The following is a 17,524-nucleotide window of genomic DNA, read 5'->3' on the forward strand; positions in this document are numbered from 1 at the left end:
GCATCTGCCTGCAGCCCAGGGCGTGATCCTGGGGTCCTGGGATCGAATCCCACGTTGGGCTCCCTGCATGGAGCCTGCTTCTCCCTCTGCCTGTGTCTCTCATGAACAAATAAATAAAATATTAAAAAAAAAAAAGGAGGGGAAGAAGAATCAGCTTCCATAGTCCTTAGCTTTTAGGTATGTGCTCAGGTGATCTGCAACCCGAATTGGGGAAAAAAAAAAAAAAAGAATCAGCTTCCAGAGTCCTCAGCTTTTAGGCATGTGCTCAGGTGATCTGCAACCCGAATTGGGGGGGAAAAAAACAAGGCGCAGGACACCACTGTGCTTCTTTCGCAGACTTCCCGTTAGCCGGAACAGAGCGCGTCCCCAAGGTTAGAGCAGGACCCGCAAGGCGAGGAGCAGGGGGCAGAGAAGGTGAAAGGGACGGAAGGAAGTCGCCGCCCGGAAGTCACGTGCTTCCCGGGGTCACCGCTCTGCTTCTCTTCCGCCCGCAGACGTACCACGTCTTCAGCGACGGGAGCCTGGAGTACAGCGGCCCGACTCGCCGCTTCCTCTTCCGCCGCCTGCTCCCCTTCACCGCCTACGCGCTGCACCTGGAGGCCTGCACCGGGGCCGGCTGCGCATGCTCCGGCGCCCAGCGCCTGCGCACGGGGGAAGCCCCGCCCCGCTCGCAGGCCCCGCCCACCGTGCAGTGGGCGGGGCCCGGCGGCGTCGGGCTGCGCTGGGCCGCGCCTCTGCACCCGCGCGGGAGGATCGTCCGCTACGAGGTGGTCCGCAGGTGCTTGGACGGACCAGCCCGGGGGAACCAGACGCTGCGGGCCGACGGGGCGGCCGTCTTCACGGAATACGATACAGAAAGGAGCGCATTTACGTACAATGACACAGGTTTGCAGCCCTGGACGCGCTGCGAGTATCGGATCCGCACCTGGAACTCGGCAGGCCACACCTGCAGCTCCTGGGCCGCGGCAAGGACGACGCAGGCGCCTCCGGAGGGTCTCTCCCCCCCGGGGATAGCCGGTGTTTCTGTGAGTCCCCCCAGACTGCTCATCTCCTGGACCCCGCCCGAGCGGCCTAACGGCATCATCCAGTCGTACAGACTTCGGAGGAACGGGGCGCTCTACCCTTTCAGCTTTGATGCTGTGACCTTCAATTATACCGATGAAGACCTGCTTCCGTTTTCCACGTACAGCTACGCGGTCGTAGCCTGCTCGAGCGGAGGCTGCTCCACCAGCAAACCCAGCAGCACCACCACCCCCCAGACGGCGCCGGCAGGACTCAGCCCTCCGGCCCCCCGGGCCATCAGCGCTACTCAGATAAACGTGTCGTGGTCCCCGCCGCTGATTCACAATGGAAACATCACTAAATACTTGCTTAGGGTTGACGGTAAGGAGTACCTCGCTGGGCAGAGCCTGTCCCTGCTGGTTTCTGGCCTGCAGCCTTCCACCCGGTATAATTTCTCCCTGGTAGCCTGCACAGACGGAGGGTGCACGGCCAGTGCATCGAAACCTGCCTGGACGACGGAGGCCCCGCCGCAGAACATGGACCCCCCAAAACTGCAAGTCACAGGCTCAGAATCGATAGAAATCACCTGGAGACCTCCCAGGAACCCAAACGGCCAGATCACGAGTTATGAACTTAGGCGGGATGGAACCATTGTCTATACTGGCCTGGAAACTCGCTATCATGACTTCACTCTGACCCCAGGTGTGGAATATGGCTACACGGTGACTGCCCACAATAGCCAAGGGGGTGTTTTGAGTCCGCTCGTCAAAGACAGAACCGACCCCTCGGCGCCCTCAGGGATAGAACCTCCAAAATTGAAGGCCCAGGGCCCGCAAGAGATTTTAGTGAACTGGGACGCTCCAGTGAGGACAAATGGCCAGATTGTCAATTACTCCCTCTTTATCCGAGAGCTGTTTGAAAAAGAAACAAAAATCCTACCCATCAACACAACTCACAATTCTTTTGACACGCGGTCATTCGTCGTAGACCAGCTGAAGCCATTTCACAGGTAGGTAGCCAACTCCAGATTTGCTAAGAGTAAGCCACTGTCCTTTCCATAGTGTGAGCCCTCAGTCAATTCAAATGAAGACTCCAACATCCATTCAAGTGATGTCCCCAGTCCCCAGCCCCTTAACCATTGACGGTGGACTAAGCATGTCCTCATGCAGTCAAAACTTGCTTGCATAACTTCTAGAGAGCAAAATTCTTGCAACTGATATCTGGAGAGTCAGTTTTTCAGAAATGTTAGCAATTCACCATGATGTCTCAAATGAGTAGAGCAGAGATGGGCCTCTTCCCTGAGTCTAGGCCCTCCTGAAAGCATCCAGGCTCCTGGACAGTTGTGAGAGCCCAGATGGAGTGATTTGGCCCCGGGTTGGGAAGAAAATCAGATATTAAAGAGGGGAAAAAAGTGCTGATGAGAGCTCTTAGCATTGGATTGGCCTAAATTTTGTCTTGGGGAGAGCTTGCTTACTGAATCCAGCACTTCTTCCAGGGATAATGAGACTCATCAGACTCTCTTTCCTCAACCCCTTAGAATTCCCCCAGGTCTGATCTCCTGACATCCCAGGATGGTGCTCCTTTGCTAGCTCATGTTTCTCGATGGTCTCCTCTGGGCTCTGTGGCGTGCATGGATGTGTGTTGTTCTCCATATGGAGGAATCTTACACTGGCCATTTTCCTATAGCTTGAAGAATTACTTGGCATTTTTCCCCATCACATTTTAAGTAACTTACATCCCCAGAGAGAAGAGTAATAAAAGACATTTTATGTTTAAAATTTAGTAAAATGAACAGAACCACTTAAAAAAAATTAAAGGCTGAAAGAGTGTTGATTTCCAACCACCACTGGTAAAATTCAGCTATTATTGTAATCTACTGATGTGTAGATTAGATCCCTCCTATAATTATCTCTGATATATAGTGCTGTTTAAATGAAACATTCATGGTCTTATGCATCTACTCATGACAATTATTTAAGGTCGCATTAAATATTAAACAGTAATTAAAACTTCCGCAGGTATCTTTCATAGCTAATCCACATGCTGTGTGAGTTGCCTTTTATCTTATTCTGATTCGGGGCATTAAAAAGACCCAGGTTAGCTGCCGAGCTGAATGTTTTATGCTGGCTTCCTCTTTACCCTAACTGGTACCTGCAAGTTTGAAAAATGGTATCAACTTGCTCCCCTTTGAAACTCTTAGTCAAAAAGATTTCTGGAGGAAAAAAAAAAAAAAAAAAAAAGATTTCCAGGTGTGAAAGAAGCATTTTTCATAGGCTGGAGGAAAAAAAAAGTTTGATTATAAGCCTAGCAATGATATTTAAGGCGATAAGAGCTGTCTCTTCACTATCCACTCCAATTGAAGATGTAAGTGACATTAATGACTTAAAACATATCACTTCTATATGAAGTTGGGGTTCATGTAGTTGGGGGGTTTTCTAGCAGCTTAATGCTTATTGAAGATTGCAAATGAGTGTGTTCTCCTGGGAGTACCTCCCACCGGTCAGTAGGAAGAAGGATCCTGGGAATACTCTAAGTAACAAAAGGAATATGAACCAGAATTTTAAAACTACCACAGATGATCCAGAAAACAATCTACGTGTGGAAAATTGAAATGGACTTCACAGAATTGGTTAGGAGTCAGACCTGCCATACACACCTACAGAGCAACGCACCCAAAAACCAATAGTCCCATCAGGGTGGAGTTAAACATGGGAGGAGCAGACAGGAAGGAGGAGCAGAAAAGGGGAATGAAAGATGTCACAAAAGAAGAAAAAAGTGTAATTAAGAAGGGGAAGGGGGAAAGAGAAGAGGGTAGGGGAAATAGCAAGGAAGAGAACAGAAAACAGCGGTAAGAGGAGGGAAAGCAGAAAAGAGAAGAGGAAATGTCTGGAACCAAAGGAAATAAAGATAGAAAGAAAAGTGGGTGCCACTGGAGGGAAAATCAGGGGTGTCATAAAATCATTGGGGCTCGGGAACAGAGGGGAAAAAGCACTTATGTGCAGCCATGGGCACTTAATACTAACAAAACCCCTCTTGCTGGAAAGGCAAGGTCCCAGCTATGTAAATAGACCTTTCCAGGTGGCGGGAGACCAACTATGGAGGCAAAACATAATTGATTGGTTGAGTTTAACTGGGTGGTGATAAGGTGTCTCCATGATTGATAATCTAGCATGTAGCTGGGTTCACTTTGGCCCCAAAAGGTCTTTGTGTGGTGTAAGAGTCTGTTTTAAGATGTCAGGTATCAGGTGAGGGGATTTATTACCATTGAGACCTTAACTCCATGATGTGCCTTCACGACCTGGAAACATTCCTGGGGAATCATTTAGCTCCGGCTGCAGAGGTAGGAAGAGCCCAGGGCTACAGAAAACTGGTTCATACCCCCTCAAGATCTGCATTCTTCATCGTTGTGTTAAGTAATTCTGCAGAGTACCAGAATTTTTATGTTGGAGCGAACCTTGAAAGGTAATTTATTCTTTACAGTCCTGTTTAGTGTAGAATTGTGCCCACCCTTTCCAGATAGTTGAGGATCTTTGTTTTTGTTTGGAAAGCAAGGAGGACTTAACAGGTTCTAAAATTTTTATCGAAATACGTCTTTATTGTTCTTTAAAAGGATTAGCTATAGATAAAAATAAATGTAAACTTATTTGTCTTTTTCTTTTAAGCAAATAGTCTTTTTTTTTTTTTTCCTGGAAATCAGTCTTTTAAATATTCTTTCCATGAAAATCTATTTTGCCAATAATGGGTAATTTCTGCCTTGTGTCCTGAAGGTACGAAGTACGTATTCAAGCCTGCACCGCACTGGGATGTGCATCAAGTGATTGGACATCCCTACAGACCCCTGAGGTGGCGCCTCTGATGCAGCCCCCACCACATCTAGAGGTACGGATGGCTCCAGGGGGATTCCAGCCCGTGGTTGCCCTTTTGTGGACTGGACCACTTCAGCCAAATGGAAAAGTTATATATTATGAGTTGTACAGAAGACAAATAGCAGCTCATCCTGGAAAATCAAATCCAGTGCTAACCTATAATGGAAGCTCGAGCTCTTTTACGGATTTCGAACTATCACCTTTCACAGAATATGAGTATCAGGTAAGAAATGTGTATTATCAACAATTCACACTGAGACCGTACATATACGCACCTCAGCACCTGCCTGTAAAAATTCCTTGCAATTTGAAAAGCCATTTAGAGAAATGTGGGGCTTAAGGAATTTAATAATATTCTTGGAAAATTTTTAAGCAGTAAATGAGGGAGGAAAGACTATAGTCATTTTCCTTCTTCATTTTCTTGGTTCTTGATCCATGTGATATATGCTTGTTATTCCTATGTAAATTTCAGGTGAAGTATTTGCATTCCTTATTAATGAAGTGATTTCCACCATTAAGCTTTCCTCTGTCAGTGTTGCCTTGGCAGGAAACACTCCTTGTTAAAAAAAATCACTTTGAAAATAACTCATTAATTGTACCAAGATAAAATAAAACCCAGTGGCAAGTACCTTCACCCCCTGTGCTCAAGAAAGATATGGAGTGTTGAGAAATGTCTACAGGAAAACAATTAACCTGTGCATGGGGATGAAGCAAGTTTTGTATGAGAGTAGTCTAAAAAATAAGGACTTTGCATGTCCCTAAAAAGCCAAGAATTACAAAAAAAAAAATATTCTGAAAATATTTTTGAAATCTATAGAGGACTTCTGTTAGGTTTATTTTGTTTTGCTCTCAGAGTGTTTTTGGAGGGTTTCTTTGTTTGTTTTTAATTTACTCCAATTTGTCAACATACAGTAACAGCGCTTATCTTATCATGTGCCCTCCTTAATGCCTGTCACCCAGTTACCCCAACCCCCAGCCCACCTCCCCTTCTGCAACCTTTCGTTTCCCAGAGTTAGGAGACTCTCATGGTTTATCTTCCTCTCTGAGTAGTTTTGATTCTTCTTCTGATAGCAACTCCATTTCTGGCCAGGGGTAGGGGTGGGAGGATGATTCCCCTTGCTCAGGCTTGGGAGAATGTCAGTCCATGAATGTGTCAGGCTGTCTCCTAACCAAAGGGTAGGGGCACATGAACCATGCTCAGCCCCTCAGACTCACCTGGGGCTTGATCTTCTGCATGGTGACTCAGAATTTTAAAAGGTGGAGGTCAGAAGTCCTAATAAAATATCCCAAACCTCAATCCAAAGGCTTTTCTTATGCCTGCTATTTTCAGGCATGGTTCTTCAACTATTTTCTCAATTCCATACACTCCCAATAAACTCTCTTTTGCAAAAATCAGAACCAGTTTCTCTTGCTTGCAGTCAGAAGCTTGCTGATTGATGCAAGCACTAAGTGCCAGGCATAATGCCAAGTGCAATTTTCTAAAAGAGGAAACTGAGCCTTGAACAGCTTACCATAACTAGAAATAATAAAATCACCAAGTCACCAGAAATATGTTGAGGAAATCAATGAATGCAGTAATTAGAGGTAACATTTTAAGTGTGAGAAGAGTATATTTTAGGCCAATAATGTATGAGACAAATTACCCAATGTAGTTAGTAAAAATTGAAAATATAAAAAGATTCCTGAATGGTTTGGAGAAATAGATACATGTTCAAAATCCCTTGTTTTCATTTTTAAATATAAAACTCTCTTAAGAACAAAAGTTTTTTCTAGGCTTGGCATGACTCGTTTAGCAGCAAAATGCAATCTAAACAAACTTGAGATTATAGCATTTATTTATCCTATCTACTGTGAATATTTATATGTTTTGCTACAGAAATACTGTTTCATTACCATATCATTCTGAGGATATTACAACATACACAGTACGTGTATTTTATTACCTTTCCCAAATCTGAAAAGAGAAAAAGCAAAATTATTTAAAAACACATCAGGCCCCAAGGGTTTAGGGTGAAGATTGTGGTTTATATCATGGAGGAACAAAATACCACAGTTGGAAACAAAATAGTATTAGAAACAGCCAGGATCTATGTAGCTGGCCACACTTTTGTTCATTTGTCTATACCTTTACTAAAAAAAATGTCACTTTATCCGAGATTCTTCTATTCTCAATTATCTAGTCTCCCTCAGGAATAAAAACACACCTTTGTGACAGAGCTGAATGAAATGAGCAAGAAATCTTTGGCTTCTAATTAGATGAAACTCAATGACCCATAGATATTGAAAGCAAACTAGTGATTATAGCTTCTTTGGCATTATGTTGTGCCACTGGATTCAGTAATTGGCCAGATGATCCATAGAAGTCTAATGCCAATTTTTAAGAAATGGTAAACCTCACACATATGTCTTAGCTCTGGTGAATTTTCTTACCAAGAGTTAAGGACAAGGAGGAACCAAGGGACCTACAATTCAGAGGAGAGTGGACCTCAGGCTGTGCTGTTTGTAACTGTCTACTCTGGGTCACGCTGCACCTCCTCCTATTCATTACACCCAATGGAAGCATTTAGTTGGGTTTCCATAACAAACTGATCTCAAATCTGCATTTACTAGCTAATCCCACCTTGTTACCACATAAGCAGCAGGAGGGTAAAATCTAGCCTATCTGCCCAAACCCAGTTTTTACAGGAAGTATTTTGAAAAGCATAGATTAGATGCTGAAATAAATGAACTAAAATATTAGATTTATTTAGCCTGGGTAACTGCTCAGTCTACACAGGTCCTGAATAACCTTACAGGAGCCATTTAGGAAGTAATGTACTAAAATACTGATTTCCCTTTTACAAAAGAACATTTTTGCCATTGAAATGAACTTGTTTTGCTCTCAAGCCTGTCTGAGGGTTACTTCATCTGCAAGTTGCCTTTCAGAAAATACCTTCATTGTCCTAGAGGTATTGGTTCACTCAATATCTGTCAATAATTTGACTCTTCTGCAGAGGATTGTATTTTTTGAGGCAATTTATATTTCTGGGAATAAAACCAAAGAACTGAGAAACTACCCAGAGATATACATCTATTAATCAGAAGGGTGGTGATGATCTGTGTAATTGGGTAGGTGGTGTTCCACAGGGTGTGCCCTGAGGGTGTCAGATAATGCTGCCCACCCTGCTCCTACAGGACCCTATACCACTCTGTACTCATTTCTGTTTCTGAGGTAAGTCATTGAAGGCAGCTGCCAAAATTTATTGTGGGGGATAAACAAGACAGCACTTCCTAGTGTAAATTCGCCAATCACTTGACCTGTAATAGAGCTCTGGGAGAAAAGAGTCTAGACTGGATGAGTTCTGATGGATGGAGTGGACAGGAACTATGTAGAGAAAGGGATTCTTACTGAAAGAAATAGGGAGTCCCTCACTCCAGGAGTCCTTGGAGGATGAGAACCAATCAGTGTCACTTACCTCACAACAATTCATAGAACCAGCTTGGTAACTGTCACATTTGAAGGTGGACAAAAGCCATGTGATATTACAGACACTTTCTAAATTTTCAGTAATACATCAATATCAAACATTTTAAAGGTAGTGGCTCCCAGTCTTTCTAATACAAAAGGAGATTCCGAGGGGTGAGGGTGGGGATTCCCAGCAATCTGTATTTTTAACAAGCAGCTTAGATGATCCACAACCCTCCTTTTTTTTTTTTATTTTTTTTATTTTTGAGAAATACTGCCCCAGAGGGTACAGCATTGTTGCTATGCTGCTTAAGCCAGATTTTCAAGTGGTGATTTCCTAAATCAGTGGCTCTCAGCCCTGGCTGCACATTAGAATCACCTAGGGAACTTTAACCACATTCCTGATGCTCCGGCTCCATCCCCCTGTAGTTCTGATTCTGGGATGGGTCCAGGGATCAGTGCATTTCAAAAGGTCCCTAGGTGATTCTAATGTGCAGCCAGGGCTGAGAATCACAGTCCTAAACCATCATAAACCGATTGCCTAAATAAGTGAAGCCAGCTCCCCACAAGTGCCTAATTTACATGATGATAATTGATGACCAACCTATTTACCTTGGTTTATCCATAACTACCCTAAACAGAAATCCTGTTGTTTTGATATCAAACTGGAAAGTGGAGGACTTCAGAATTCAGAATATATTATCTGCAAAGTTCACATCTCAGTTAATCAAATAATTTCTTTTCCTCTTCTTCGTGGATTTTGTTTTATTTCTATTGGAGTTTTATTTTGCTTTGTTTCTCACTTGGGACACCTGGCCTTTGGTAGTTAAGAGTTATAACATTCATCACCACTTAAAACGGGATTTTTCTAATTTGATTGACTTCGACACAGCTTCCAGAGATTCTGCAGGATCCACTTTAATAAGAACAGTAAGCTCTGAAATATAAATTGTAGAACTCTGGAAGTGCCTTTTTATATTTCACAAGATGGATGGGACGTCTTTGCAGAACCACACGATGCAGTGTCTCATTAGAGCACGAGCCTTCTCAGTGAATTTCAAATACAATTTAGTTTACCAAAACCTAATTCTCAAAAACTCTTGTCAATGCGTGGTTCATACATAAATGAGATGCATCTTTACTAAATGGAATTCTTCAGTGTACAGACCTTTTCCTTACATGGAGATCACAGGCTTCTTGTTCAACAGAATATTTACAAAATCCAATGGGATACTTTTGAGACCATACTCCTTTCTATCTTCAACCCTTTCAAAATTGGGCTGTCCTCATCTATACGGTCTAGACCTCCCAATTCTGCATGGGGAGGTTCTTAATAGCACAGCAAGCAAATGAAGACAACAGTCTCTGCACAGGCTTCAGAGAGGGACCTGGGTGGAAGTCTGCTCCGTAGGCAGCTGCAGGCTTCATCTTTGGGGAGCGAGCTGGGGCTGATAAGCAGCCCTCAGTAATTGTGCATTCATATTCATACTCTCGCTTAAGGCAATGACTCACCATGGATTTGCTAGGGCCTGCCGTGGCTCCCCCTTTCACCGGATCGTGCTGTCAGTGACTTCATTCATTTTCCTGAAAATTCCCCCACTTTGACAGGTTTCTGCACTAAGCACCCACACTCACACAATCTCCAAAGGCTTGAAGGCTTCCAGCGCTGGGCAACTGAGAAGTGACAGGTCAGCCCCAGAGGAAACCCTATGACTCATGACATGCAGGGCTGATCTTAGGGCCGGTGCTGTGGGAGGCCACACAGGATGGCAGCCCGCTGCCTTCTTTCTAACACACCGACCCTGACTCCAAACAATTCTGTCTGGAAATTTATGCTGAAGAGGATGCAAGGAAGGGTTGAGCAGGAGACAGACGAGGGGATGAACCCTCACTGTTCCTGCCCAAAACATCCATGTGGAGACTGCAGGAGGGGCTGCTGGGGCCTTTTCTGTGCAACCCCCACAATGTGTGGGTGACGAGCTGGAAAGGAGAAGGAGAAAAAACAGATAAAGTCCTTCTCACACTGTATCTGGATCCTAGAGCAAAGTAACCTCTCCCAGTGGTTTTTGCTGGTATTTAAATGGAAGCTCTCCCCAGTTCTAAATTCTAGGAGCCTCTGTGGGGGGTAATCTATAACCATACACTTTAAAATTTTCTAATCAAACTTTAGCTCAACCTTGATTTGATCTATAATTTGTAAAACCTGACAATATATTCTGATCCTAAGCAATTTGATCATCTGATCGTGTTTAGCTTTAAGTTATATCGAAGCAAGTGAGTATATGAGACCAGCTTCGAACAATCAATAGTTCTCTGGTTCCCTATCACCCAAATGGAAACATGGAAACATCAGTAGTGGTGTTTTCTAACTAAATCCAATTTATTTATATACTAATAAATGTATTTAATAAGTTATAAATACATTAGAAAATATAAATGTCAACCAATAACAATTTATTTCGTTTACTGCATCTAAGAGTCCCATTTAGATTGTTGAGAAAACCTACAGCATCAATGAGGCATCTTGATTATTTTTACTATGAGTGATAGAAAGCCAACTTAAATAGAAAGGAATTGTTTCTGTTTACCTGTCTGGAAAACGGACCAAAGAAATTCCTTGAAACCAAGAAAAAGGTGTAAATATCAGGCCTCCACAGGAGCTTGGGGTACAGGACTCCAAGCTGTCAGATTCATCCTTTCTCTCCTTCCTCCATCTTTGATTGTCTCCATTTGGCTTCATTCCACACCAGACTTTCTCCAGGCATTAGAGAAACTCACTCTTGACACTACCTGATTCAAGCTTCCTCGGTGCCTTGGATTCCTTGGCTTGGAATTGTGGATTGGAGCAACATTGAACTCATAGACTCATGCTTTGAGATTGAATGAGTTGATACATAAATATGCTTAGGCCAGCACATCACACATAGGAACTCTTTGCCCAATGCAATTATGATAGGTATTATTATTCTTACCCTCCCACCTCAGAGTGGGAAAAGGACTTCTTTCCCTCTCAGTATTCATAAATCAAACAAGAGCCAGACTCTCATGGACTGCCTAGCACCATATAGTCCTGTGACCAAGAGAATGGAAGATTTTGATCAAATAGGCCTGGACACGGGGCCCCATCCTACAGCCAGGGATTTATGAATACGTGGGAAACACTTTTAGCCAGAAACAAGGGCTGCCCCAGCACGGGACACACACCCCACCACACTACTGTGAAATAGTTACAATTCCCAGGCTCTTCCCTCTTAGATGTTCACAGCTGGCAGATGAAACTGAGTGAAAAATAACACAGCTTGGGCAAGATGCTTAATTTCTCAAAGCCTTACTTTAAAAAAAATCAGTGTGTTAAGAGAAATGAGAGATTTTATATGTCTAGCTGGATGCCTGATACATAGTAAGCCCACCTCCCCACTCTACCCTGAGCCCATACTGTAGAAAAGAAGGTACCTTCTTCCAAGACAGAAAAGAACCAGGTTAAGAAAACTCTTATGCCTCCATCAGTGAGTCACTAATAAAATGCTAGAATGTAAAAATCTCTAAGAACACAACTGGCTCTGAAGGTGTGATGCCCCTTCAATGAGGTGGTCCAGTCTTTTTTGTCCTTGCCACTTCTCAGGATAAAACTACCTTGCCCACATACCCATGACTGAGATTCCTTCCAACTTTGAGTCTGAGTCTACACTTCTGTGACAAGCTACTTGATTCACATGGCTCATTTTCTGTTGCTATCGCCTTTATCCCATCCCGTTCCTAAGCATTTTCTGTGCCACTTTTAGAGAAAATGGATCGAGCATGTTTTCTGTTTGGTTTTGGACTTGCATTTAATTAGGTATTAATCTCACTAACGTATTTCTGACCAGCATGGAAGCTTTTGTTTAGTTAGTTTCTCCCATAAGATCTAAGCTGCTCCCACCCCCAACTCCCACAGCTCAAGGTATTAAATGATTTATTGATATTGTCTGTCTCAAACAGTGCGTTTGTTCTGAAACTTTAGAGCCAAAGTGCTACAGCTTAGACTACAGGCCGTTAGGACACTTCCATGAATAGAAATATGAATTCTGCCCCTGGACCAGGGACCATATTTTTTTGCCATTGGTTTTTTTTTTTTTTTTTTTTTCAACAGATCATTTCTCCCTATGTGTGTGTGAGCACACCTAGGAGCATGCTCTAGTTCACACGTGTGCACATCTTTTCATTCTTTTTCTCTCTCATGGCATCCTTTAGCATTCATTTTTAAGCTGCAATTGTTGGCAGTCTTTACGTTGCCTTTGAGACAAGTTATTCATCTGGAGATGCATTGGTTCTCACCCTCATGCTGATGCAACCCAAATGTCTAGTTCACTTAAGCCAATATTGATCCTCCAATCTTTGCATTGAAAGCTTGTGTGCTGGACATAAAATAGTAAATGGAACCAAATTTTCTCCCGCTGAAGATAGATAACGTGTAATTCCAAGCCCTCATGGCTCTTCACCAACAGTTTCTATTCAGTGAGATGACCATGAAAATCAAGGCTCCCTCAAATCACCTGATTAGGTCCTATAAAAATATCCAGGAAAGGATGAGACATGTTTTACTTATTTCCCTTTATCCTAGAACTTGAATACATAATAACTTATTATTACGCACCCACTATATACAAAGTGTATGCCTAGTTACTAGGATTGTGGCAGGAGGCTAAAAACCATGAACTCCATTCCTCAGGGGCTTAAAGTTTAGTTGATAAGACAAAGAAACACACCCCTGAATAATATATCCATAAAAATATAGGGATGCTTGTATAAGCTATGAAGAAAGATATTTGAAAGATTCAAGTGATGATGCAGCAGAAACAGCACCTTATCTTCAAGGACAGCAGGATTTCCATGCCAAGTTCTCATGGCCCCTCTCATTTCACTCTCTGGCCAGATGGGCTTGAGCAGCACAGGTGGGACTTGACTAAAATCATTCCATGCAGACGTGAAGAGGCACTATTCCTCTATTCAGTCTCACTAAATTATCTCCAATCTCTCCATGCTTATGATCCAATGCCAGTCTCAGCCCACCCATTGTTACTGGGGCCTGTGTAATGTTTGGAAATGTTCTCCCCAGTGTCAGGATCTCAGCTGGAAACAGATGGTGTACTCAAAGGAGCATTTGAAGAGAATTAAATGAAAAGGCTATTTATGGAGGTATGGGCAGGATTAAGAGAATCAACAAGGGAGGTTAAAGTACCCAGGGACTAGCAATAGCCAGAAGCTATTACCTTCTAGGCCTAAAGGGGATCAAGCTGTTCCTGGAACCCAGCATTTGCTGAAGCCAGTGAAGAGGGGCTACACTGTGGAAGAAGAAGCTTTAGAGAAAGAATGCAGTCTTGCCAAACTGAGGTGCCAAAGAGAGGGATCAGGAGACGTTAAAAATCTGAACTCTCTCCTTCCTCTGATCAGTCCAACTGGAAAGAAGCCAGGAGGAGAAGATCCCTTAGGCAGTCTGCAGAGTCACTTCCCAGTGCACCGAGCAGGGCATAGAATGGTCCTGGAGGCAAAGGAATCATACCTAGCATATCCCCCATACCTCACATTGGTGCTGCTTCTCACTCAATATGTGACAAAGAATCCCTTCCAGGCTACAAGATCACCTGGCAAGCTTTGGCCTGCTACTCATGGTTATTGATAAAACACTAAGTAAATCTGAAAGCTTAAGGAGGATTGCACTTAGTATTTGGACTGATGGTATATTTCCATTAAATTCTAAATAAATGTCTTGGTCTAAATGAAGCAATCAAATCTACAGGTGGAAACAAAAACGTTAAGACGCTTAAGTAAATCACATCCCTTCAATTGAAATCTTTAAGAAGTTGGTTGAGACTCTCTCTTGTGAATTGATTTATCTATCTGCTGATGGATCTGATCATTACTAAGATGCCTAAAAGCATCTTGGAAACTGTGCAGTTCTCTCCTTGATGCCGGTGGCATGTTTATAATGGAAACCGGAAATAAAATTCTGTCCTCTGAAGAATCCAGTGAATTGCTCCAGTATTTCCTTTTGTTTAGACTTTGGGATGCTTTTGAGAAATTTTAATTAATAATAAGGCAAAGTAGAGAATGCCATCCAATATACAAAAGTTGCTGTAGGAACAGTATTTCTCAAAAGCCACGCTTTCATTTGCACTGCCCCTCAAAGTTTTAGAGCAGAGAAATACCTGGAGAAAGACATACAGAGATGTGGCCTAAATTTGTAATGCTGTGAAGGGTCTTCAAGTCTATGGTTGCTCAATAAAGCTACATGGAACCCAGAAGTAAGTTACAAAATTGCTACTTAGTCCCACTTTCTCTTCCAAGGGGTCAAGTCACCCTCTCCTAACTTTTCACAAAATGATATAATAATCATTATTATTTTTTGTGCTCACTATGTGCTATGCTAAGAGCTTTACAACCATTTGAGATAATGACTATTTCTAATAATAATGTTCAGAAATCTGATGCATTGCGTGATTGTTAACATGCCCCAGATACAGTTGGTGAGTGGGAGAACTTGACTTTGTATCCAAGATTCAGGTGCCAAAGACTGTGTCCTTAAACTCATCCTATGGTTGCTCTGAATTGTATTTATATAAAGCTCTGGGGCTTTCAAAATCTTGGTAAGATATTTATAAATGTATTTATCCACCAACCCATTCCTTGGAAACTTATAGAGGCATTTTTGCATACAAAGCTCAGTATAGTCCTGTGAGATAGGTGTTATCATTCCCTCTGTATAATAAGGAGCCTAAATGACTATGCAAGTTACCTAAGAAAAGACAGAATTAGAGCTTAGACCCAAGTCCAGTAATTGTCTACTGAATCACAGCTTATTCAGGTCACCCTCATCAGGGGCATGAGTCCTGACCCTGCAAAGATGAACTGACTCTGAGTGTAATCTGGGCTCCAGGATTCACTGGCTTTGTCATCTCAGCAATTGATTTAAACCTTCTAAGCCTTCATTTCCTTGCCCATAAAATTGGGGTGAAAAGACCTACCTTAGAAGGGTAGCTGTAAACTTTAAATGAGTTCATTGTCACTCACATATAAAATTAAAATTTAATAGATAAATTCATAAAAATTAATCAATACCCAGTTATTTCTGTAAAATGTATATCAGACTAAGTCAGTTCCCTGATGGGAACCCTCCCTTGGCTTCCCATAAAATGCAAACTCCTCTCTGGTTCAATGGAGACTTTCATTTGTCCACTTCTGTCCTCATCTCATTGCTCTCTGGCCCTTACTCACTAAGCCTGGCTGCACTAGCCTTCTTGAGAATCCAGCCTCAGGGACTTTGCACTTCTTTTTCCCAGAGCATCCCCGCCCCCTCCCCCCCCCCCCCCCCCACATCTTCACATGATGGCCTCCTTCTTGCCATTAGCATTCCAGTTTGATTATCAACTCCTGAGAGCATCTTCTGGACAATTCAAGCATTCTCAGTTATATTGCTGTATCTTACATAGTTTATATTATAGATTATTTCCTTTCTAACACATACCACCTATTCATTTGTGTTTGTTTATTTACTGTTTCTCCCCACCCAGATATCAACTCCAGCCTCGTTCACTGTTGTATCCCCAACTCATAGTACAGTGTCTGGCACATAGAATGGCTCAGTAAATATCTACTGAATTAATGGATGGTTAAGTAACCTCACTTGGTTAACTATACTGTTATTTTCAAAAATGTTAATCATAATTGGTAATTATGATCTTAGCTTACTCTAGCAACTTATTGTGGAGGATGTATGTGTTTCCAATGTCATATCAATAGGGTATGGTTATTATTTTAGTTAAAACATAATGGAATTTCACCGTCTTTACGTGTTTGGAGCAGTATGGAAAGTATGTGAATATTTTTTGCCTCCGTGTAACACATAATAGTGTTAAAACATGATAAGTGCCAACAGAGATGGATGCCATGATATTTGTGGTAATTCCCACCATCTCACTTTGAGGCTGCTCTTCATAGAAACAGCCAGTCCCTGCAGGGCTCTACTATAGTCCCAGAGCAGGATGTCAACTGCTTGGAAGATGTGCCCAGGTTCTCCTTCAATGGTCTTATGTAGAAAAGTTCAAAGAGTTTGGGGTTTTACATCATGTGCCTGTATTGGAGAGCCAACTCTACCACTTCCAAGTTGCAGAAACTTCCCTGTGTCTCTTTCCTCATGCACACCAGTGACAATAATAATATCAATCTGATAGGATTGTTGGGAGGATGAAATAAATTAGTACATATAATACACTTATAAAAGTGCAAGTGCTCAGTGAACCTATCAACTACTTTTATGTATCCTCATGAGAGCCAGATGGAACGGAGTTCTTATTTTCTCTCAGGAAGCACAGATAGAGGCAATAAAAAGTAGTATGTGATAAATTCCAAATTCTTATTATCACTAAAATTAAATTGGGACTAATTCTAGAATTTCACACTAATGTTGAAGCCAATTTTCCCTCCCTCATATTCATATTTATTGAGTAGCTTTAAAGAGCAAGGCAGTGTGCTAAGCAGTAGTAACAGAAGACACCCATGTCTAGCAAAGAAAATGTCTTATAATTTCTTCACATCTCTGAATTTCAAAAGTACCAGTAGAAAGGAAGACAATGTCTTGTTGTACCCTTCTTCCCCTGGGTCCCAGAATTCAATTAAAATCATGTTCCATCTTGCCTGATCCAAAGTGTTTTAGATGAAAGGAACCTGTAATGCAGGAGCTATATCTGTAGAAGTGTAACTACAATACATCCAGTAAAGTATCATGCAAACAGAGATGCTGAAAAAGTTCATTTGATGATAAAAGAAAATCAGATAGATAGAGAGTTAAATAGCTACACAGAGCTTTTCAGCAAGCTATTCCTTTATGACTATAGCCTGCAGGACTGCTCATGAAATAAAATAATCTTGTAATCATGTAACTTCAGATTTATTGCCTTCTCTTTTTAGCCATGGGTCTCTCTAACCACAATTCTGGCAAAGTCCAGTTTGGCATATTGCTATTCAAACGTATTCGAAACCCACGACGGGCTACCCTTTAAAAAGGCATTAATGTAAGTGCCATGGGAAAATATACTCCAAGGTTGTAGATGAACTGATATGATTTCCTTGATTGTATCTTTTTATTTATGAGGCATAATTTATGAGCAGTGGAGAACAAACTGCAATGAGTGATGACTAACTACAGCCAAAGTCATAAATCAGGAGCAGTGAAAGA

At 42.3% G+C, this 17,524-nt stretch overlaps 1 protein-coding gene across 1 annotated transcript in view; it reads left to right on the top strand.

Annotated features, from left to right (window-relative positions):
• USH2A (usherin) overlaps positions 1-17,524 on the top strand; it is a 693,391-nt gene that overhangs the window by 639,088 nt on the left and 36,779 nt on the right. Inside the window, exons 62-63 of the mRNA XM_077886665.1 lie at positions 495-2,011; positions 4,770-5,091. Coding sequence (XP_077742791.1) covers positions 495-2,011; positions 4,770-5,091 — 1,839 coding nt within the window. The remainder of the gene's footprint in view (positions 1-494; positions 2,012-4,769; positions 5,092-17,524) is intronic.

Source organism: Canis aureus, chromosome 38, assembly GCF_053574225.1.
Source record: "Canis aureus isolate CA01 chromosome 38, VMU_Caureus_v.1.0, whole genome shotgun sequence".
NCBI classification, from domain to species: domain Eukaryota; kingdom Metazoa; phylum Chordata; class Mammalia; order Carnivora; family Canidae; genus Canis; species Canis aureus.